The following is a 7,529-nucleotide window of genomic DNA, read 5'->3' on the forward strand; positions in this document are numbered from 1 at the left end:
ACCCAATTGTCAGTCCAACGTGACGGACGTGTCCGGACGCCCTATATCCGTCCTAAATTTGGTCTGGACATGAGGGGCGCCAATCAATCCAGGTGTTTGAGGCCCATATGAGGAGTTCGTCTGGGTCATTTTTTCATGACCGGTCAGTCCGTCCGGATGTGTGAGCGGGTTTTGGGTGCTACTGTAGATGCTCATACCACCTCTTGCTCGGAGGCTCTCTGCCTGACCAAGTCTGGAACGGGTTTTATGTCTGAGACCGTCACCATGCTCGTTTAGACCCAACTTCCGGTCAAGCAGACGAGTTTTTTCAGTGATCGCCAGGCCAAGACGATCAACGTCATAGCATTAAACGTCTTGGCCGGGGGTTTCGACAGCTATGCCAACAAGTGTACTGCTATCGTAGGGTAGGAACCAGCGGCTACTACGGAGAGACGGGACAGATGAGGCCAAGCTTCACAATGAGAAACGGATCCACCAAGAGGCATCATTCATCTGCATTCTATATGGGCTAACGAAGATGAAAAATTAGACCAAACCTCTGGCGATGCGAAACGGATCGGTCGCAGCGGCACCGCGTACACACCATTGGTAGTCTTCTCACGCTCACGCTCACGTTCGTAGTTCGCCAAAGACGACGACGCACATGCACCGGTAGTCTTCTCAAGCTCACGTGCACTAATCTGCACACAAGAGAAAAAGAAAAAAAAGAAAGGAAATAGAAGCTGAAACGAAATTGCTGGGAGGCCGACGCGGATGGATGAGGCCAGGCACACTTCCCGAGCAAGGCTGGGCCGGGGATAGCGGGGCAGCGTGCGTTACCGGAGGCAGCAACGACGGACCCGGGTCCACTCCAGCCGCGCCCGTACCAACCGGCTCACGCCACGTGTCCCACCAGCCCGTGAAGCCGTGAACCGTTGCCGCTACTCGCAGACGAAGACCGCGGGGCTCCCGGCGAAATGACCAAAACAGCCGCACCACCTTCCACCTTTCGCCGCAAAGCAGGGACAAAATCGTAACTGCACGGCCGATTCCCTCCTCCCCCCCACTTGGCCATCACTGCTCGCGTGCCTGTCACGCGCGTCCAAATGGACCGCCGCCCCCACCGCCGGATCGCCCAAGATCGACGGCCGAGAGGCGCCCTCCCAGAACCTTCCCTTGACCCCTGCGCCGGCGATATAAACCCCCGGGGGAGCGTGGCTTCCATTCGCCCCATCCACCTCGCTGTCTTTTTCTTCACTTCCCCCTCGCCTTCTCCTGCCCTCCCCTCCTGATCGGAGTCTCAGCCGCGGCAGCCATGGCGAAGACCTACCCCGTTGTCAGCGCCGAGTACCAGGAGGCCGTCGAGAAGGCCAGGCAAAAGCTCCGCGCCCTCATCGCCGAGAAGAACTGCTCCCCGCTCATGCTCCGCCTCGCGTAAGCGCCCCCCCTCTCCTACCCGCGCGCGTTCGGATTATCGACGGAGTTTTTTTTTTTTGCCTTTTTCATGGCCTGATCTGTTGTCGTCGCGCAGGTGGCACTCCGCTGGGACCTTCGACGTGTCGTCCAAGACAGGCGGCCCGTTCGGGACGATGAAGAAGCCGGCGGAGCAGGCGCACGCCGCCAACGCGGGCCTGGACATCGCCGTGCGGATGCTCGAGCCCATCAAGGAGGAGATCCCCACCATCTCCTACGCTGATCTCTACCAGGTTCGACGCGAGTTCGGTCAGATCTGGTTGACAGTACCCATTCGGTCCACTGAATGTGGTTTCTGATGATTCATTTCTCCTGCGTGCAGCTTGCGGGAGTTGTCGCGGTGGAGGTGTCCGGTGGGCCCGTGATCCCCTTCCACCCAGGGAGGGAGGTGATATTTCTTAACCTTGGTTAACTTTGCATTTTCCTCAGGGTTTTAGTCCAGGGGACAGTGTGGGTAGGTTGGTGGTGCCGAGTTAACTAGAAGTATTCTTGTCAGCATGTGATTTCGTGTTTGGGTTGGTGGCTCTTGGTACAAGCGACTACATTAGTCTATGTCCGGCGGCTAATTTGTTTGACACCACCTATATTTTTATTATTTCGTGGAACACCACGGAGTTGTATGATCCTGACGCTCGGCCTAATTAGTGGTTTTGGTGGGCGGCAATGTTTGTGCTGTCTTGACTTGATGTGCTTGCTATCTCACATCTAGAGCTATAATATCCTCTAGTGTACGACAATTAATTAGTTACTGTAATGTTTATTGTACATCACGTATTGTGGCATTCAGTTCTCATTCTGTATATGCAATCTTTCTAGTCTAGGTATTAGTTCTTGTTGGCTCACATTTTTGTCAAGCATTCACCAAAATCGTAGTAGAATTATGCTGAGCTTCCTGCCACGAATAACTCTAGAAGGATGTGGTTGCTATGTTCCTGATGGTAATGCCATTACAGGCTTCAATCAAATAGAAAGGGCCAAGCAAACAAAATTAATCTTATTTTTATTCTAGTTAGAACTTTTTTTGCGTGCAGTCGGGAAGACCAAGTTATGATACTTATGCTGTGATATGTGATAATCGATGAGCACTGAGTGCTCTTGGTTATAGTTTTTTTTTGCAATTGTTTAGCTGAGCACATTTTAAACTTAACATGTGCCTTTTACAGGACAAGCCTCAGCCCCCACCTGAGGGTCGCCTCCCTGATGCTACCAAGGGTACCATTCTAACCCTCACAACATTTTTCTAACTATAGAAAAGGCGTATTCACTATGGAACAAATATTTATAATTAATACTGTTGTGAAACAATTGTAAATGGAAATCATGCTTTGATTGCTTACTTATTTCCAATATCCGTTTGCTCACTATAGAAGGCTTCTTCCTTAAACTACGCAGTTGAACCATATTCTGTTTCACTCATATATGAAGTATTAATTATGTAGTACATGTATACAATTTGCGCAGTCCAGTCTATGCTAGTTTTCCCCTTTAGCAATTGTGACATGGTGTGTATGTGCATGAAAGTACCTTTTACTTTCACTAATGATTTCCATTCCTTACCGTTCACCCAGGTTCTGACCACCTAAGGCAAGTCTTCGGCAAGCAGATGGGCTTGAGTGATCAGGATATTGTTGCCCTCTCTGGTGGCCACACCCTGGTTAGTTTGCACATTTGCTCAATCTGCTTTCATATTATATACCTGGATCGTTGTATGCATGCATTGACATTGTTTTCTTGTGTTTTTCTTTTTCTATAGGGAAGGTGCCACAAGGAGAGGTCTGGCTTTGAGGGACCCTGGACAAGGAACCCTTTGAAGTTTGACCACTCTTACTTCACGTAAGTGGTTCACTAGTACCTTGATTTCCCCGCACTCGGCGCACGACATTTGTTGGTGATTACATAGTGAATCTGTATTTATGTTACTACAGGGAGCTTCTGAGTGGTGACAAAGAGGGGCTTCTTCAGCTTCCAAGTGACAAAACCCTGCTGACTGACCCTGTCTTTCGCCCTCTTGTGGAGAAATATGCTGCGGTATGTCTCCCATCAGCGTCCACTTCACTGGTTGTAGTAGATATAAGCAGCAACAGGATGCTGATTATTATTTTCCCGTAATTCTGATAGGACGAGAAGGCTTTCTTTGAGGACTACAAGGAGGCACACCTCAGGCTCTCCGAACTGGGGTGAGTGGTCGTCGTGTATTCTCTTGGGCATTGATAGTATCTTTCGTTAACGCGACTGTCTTATCGGTTACCCTTTTGAACTGTGAATACAGGTACGCTGAAGCATAAGAGGCGTGTCTACTACTGCTGCTACTATGTGCGATCAGAGTGATCTTGTTCTGCGTCTAGACTAGGGGTCAGTATGGACCAGCAGACTGCTAAGTAATCTTCTCCGTAATAATGTCCGTTGGCTTGAGGCCATACCTTGTACGCTGTCAGTGGTTTGGTGTGCCGTTGCACTCGGTTGCCTTATGCCACAGATCTATCGTATGAAATGCAGTAGTGACTTTGAATGGTACCTTGCGCATGATCTTTATGTGCATTTTATTTTTGAGATGCCCTCGATTTCAGTCGCAATATTGCTTAGGTTTCGTTACAGGATCAAAGATACTGAAAACCGCATTGTTGGGATAGCTATTGTTGTTTGCCGACTCTTCACATTGTCAGCAACCCAATTTTATGGCGTTGAAGTTATGTCTAGCTCTGCTGGTCGAGACCGTCTCCGGCCCCCCGGGTCGCTCGCACGGGCGACTTTGGATGCCACCAAGCTCGCCGCCGCCACCCCAGCCGACCCACCGTCGCCGGAGAAGCAATCGGTGTTGACGATGGCTCCCCTTGCTATCCCTTTGTTCCCTCCCCATAACCTATGGTTGTCTTCCACCTCGTCGATTTGCAGCGCACTCGCCAGATCCGCCTCTGGTGTGGCGTTGACTTGGTGTGCAACGACGGCCTGCAGCGTTGGGCATGATCACATCTCGCCATGGTGCCTGTCTTGCCGGGCTCCTTCTCTAGCCATGGTTGTGTGTGTGGAGTTAGTTGGAGCGTTTGGATCCGTGCAAGCGCCAGAGGTCGTGACCACCCAACAGTGGATTTGCCCCACTTTACAAGGGGTTGGATGATTTGCCCTTTGATTGTCTCAATGACAGTGGCCCCGGGCCCCACCCGGTAGCCTCTCAGGGGGGGCAAATGATCCAATGGAGAAGTAAAGTGGGGCAAAAGATCCAATTTCTCGGTCGGTGAAGGCCGCGACGGTCCGGGGCATGGTTTTGGTGAATAGGATTCGATCAAGGCAAGTGACATGAGAAGCAATCTATGGACATGGAGGATATGGTTGTGCGGCAGCGGGGGAGGGACTTCTGACCCAGCACATGTAGCTGCGGGAATCAGCATTGCTCAGATATGTTCAGACTTGTTTCTGAGGGTGAAAACTTAGAATCTGGCCTTTGGTGGTGGATCCAGTGACGGCGGAGCTTGAGTGTCGTTTACTTTTCAGGTGTTGCTACCGAAGAACCTTGTTGCTTTATGGTGTCAAGAGATCGTTGGTGCGGAGATGGTCGTTGATGTAGTTGGTCGATTTTTCCTTTTCCTCACTGCATAGATTTGGTCTTGTATGACTTTGCTATTTGTCGGCGTGTTTATTTGTGTGTGCACATTGGTGTTGGTTGTATGCATCCTAACTATGTAGAATCCGGGTGTGTATTTATTGCGTTTGTATCAGCTTCATGCTCCATTTTAAGGTAATAAAAAGTATTACCGATGACTTTATTATTCTTGGAGGTTTTGAATAGCCGTAGTGCCCACAAGAAGGGGTGAGCCACATGCATGACTATTCTTGCCTGCTGGACCACCAACACTTCATTCTTGGACCTCGCTTTTGAATATTTTGACTCTTCCATGCTGTGTCTTAGGAACCTTTTCAATATGGTCCGGATTGCTAGCTCCCGTTCATAGTTATGCTAGAGACGATACACGTCTGTCTAAAACTCAGTCGACAACTCAGTCGACTGAGACTTCATGAAATTTCAATCGAGTTACGTCGGCGTAGTTGTGGTGTTGCAAGCGGCATGGCTGAATGCTGCAAAAGGCAATGAAAAATGTTGCGACAGTACTACCAGCAATGACAACATATGCTACAACCATTCTGACTAAAAATGCTACTCCCTCCGGTCCTTTTTAGTCCGCACTTAAGAAAAATCCATTTTTCCCATAATGCTCTGCGTATTGGCGTGTTTTGGCAGTTCTTTCCAACTTTGCCCCTCCTTTACGTTCGCTCCCACGCGTGCCCGCAGTTACTCCCGTCTCTCTCTGTTATGCTGCTACGCACGTCTTTCACGTCTTCCCAAGGCAGGCAGCCGCCTACCTCTTCCTCTCCTCTGTCATACGCCATGCAACAGGTGAGAGATTGGCATGGATGCTGAGAAGATTTTGTAGAGAGAGAGACACTAGTGCAGAACCGGGCTATAGCACCGGTTCGTAAGGCCCTTTAGTGCCGGTTCTGCAACCGGCACTAAAGGGTGGGGACTAAAGGTCCCCCCCTTTAGTACCGGTTCTACACGAACCGCCGCTAAAGGGCCACCACGTGGCACGAGCCAGCGCCGGGGGCAGGGAGCCCTTTAGTACCGGTTTGTAACACCAACCGGTACTAAAATGTTTGGTGGTTTTTGGGTTAATGATTTTTTTTCTTTAATTTTGTGTTTTCCATTTAATTCTTTTTCGTTTGCTGGTATTTTACGATACTACATATTGTACACGTTATGCATATATATAAATAGATCATAAGACAAGAAAAATTTGCAGTTTATGTGTATCTTACACTATTTTTTACGTTTGTAATTTTACATAACAGAAAATATTTTTTACAACGATTATATATTTTCTTACGGTCTCTTTTTACGTCGGAAATAAGACAAAACTTACGGAACGTAAAATTACGGTGCGTTGATAGTAAAATAGAGGGGGGTGAAGAATAACTATTCCTCACCCAGGGTGATGAATAGTCAATCCCTATATATATATATATATATACTACCATGTGGTACTATATATATACTATTTTATTATTTTAAATATGTTCATATACTATATATACTATTTTATATCGAATGTCTCACAACCACTACCATTCACACATACACATGTATATATATATACAATTACGTATATACAATTTCTCCTACATGTTGGCTTCGTAGCCAGTGGCATTTGCCTTGGTGCCTTCGGAGCACGATGACAATTGGGAGTGGTTCATGGGGGCGGTAGCGGGTAATGGTATTATCTTTTGGAATCTATGACCTGGTCGAGAAAAAATCCCGCTATTTCCTCTTGAAGTGCTCGTATGCGCTCCGTTGGTAGGAGCTTCTCCCGCATCTCATTGAACTTTTCAAAAGGAGATCAATATGCATGTATTAGTTGTGTGATTAGACTGGCAGACCTACCCATAGCTGTCTATCAGATCTGCTCCTTTCGGACGCCAGCATGCGAATGTTCTCGCAAATGTAGTATGCACACAGTTCAGTCCCCGCCGCCTGCTTCAGGGTCTTTACAAAAATAAAATTTAATCAGACAATAATTAATCAAGCATGATAATTATAATGGTATTGAAACAATAATTGAAGAGATGGTAGCTAGCTAGTACTACTTAATTACTTACCTTGGGTCGATACCAAAACAGATTTTTTTGCCATTTGCCTGGAGTCACGCTGATGAACTTTTCCCAAGCCCTGCCCGTCGGCAAAGAAAATGAATAAAGGAGTTATTAAATAGTTGATATCAGGAAATGACGAACTAAAGAGGCCGACATATGGTTAATAATGATTGAAATTACCTGTCGACTATCCCCTTCAAGATTGAGTAGTCACTTTGTTTTTTAAGTAGTGAGTCCAGTACTTCAACTTTTCCTTCTTCAACTTTAATGATTAACAAGATCCAGTGGTAACTGCATGCGCACACGTTTGCATGTCTTAGTTAAGCGGGCATGTGCATAACACTCATCAACTATACCCTAAACCCTATACACTTAATTAAGTAAGCAAAAACAGAATTTGTAGTACAAGACAGTGTGACTCACAGGAAGTTGTAAGG

General features: G+C 47.4%; 1 protein-coding gene across 1 annotated transcript; it reads left to right on the plus strand.

Moving 5' to 3' along the window:
- Positions 1-1,139: 1,139 nt before the first annotated feature.
- LOC123097814 (L-ascorbate peroxidase 1, cytosolic) lies at positions 1,140-3,966 on the plus strand. The gene is made up of 9 exons (XM_044519645.1): positions 1,140-1,413; positions 1,511-1,685; positions 1,775-1,840; positions 2,616-2,664; positions 3,021-3,106; positions 3,206-3,285; positions 3,378-3,480; positions 3,571-3,629; positions 3,722-3,966. Exons 1-9 carry the CDS (start codon positions 1,295-1,297, stop codon positions 3,735-3,737), a joined length of 753 nt encoding a protein of 250 aa, XP_044375580.1. The 5' UTR covers positions 1,140-1,294; the 3' UTR covers positions 3,738-3,966.
- The last annotated feature ends 3,563 nt before the right edge of the window (positions 3,967-7,529 follow it).

The sequence above is a fragment of the Triticum aestivum genome, chromosome 4D, assembly GCF_018294505.1.
Source record: "Triticum aestivum cultivar Chinese Spring chromosome 4D, IWGSC CS RefSeq v2.1, whole genome shotgun sequence".
Taxonomy (NCBI): domain Eukaryota; kingdom Viridiplantae; phylum Streptophyta; class Magnoliopsida; order Poales; family Poaceae; genus Triticum; species Triticum aestivum.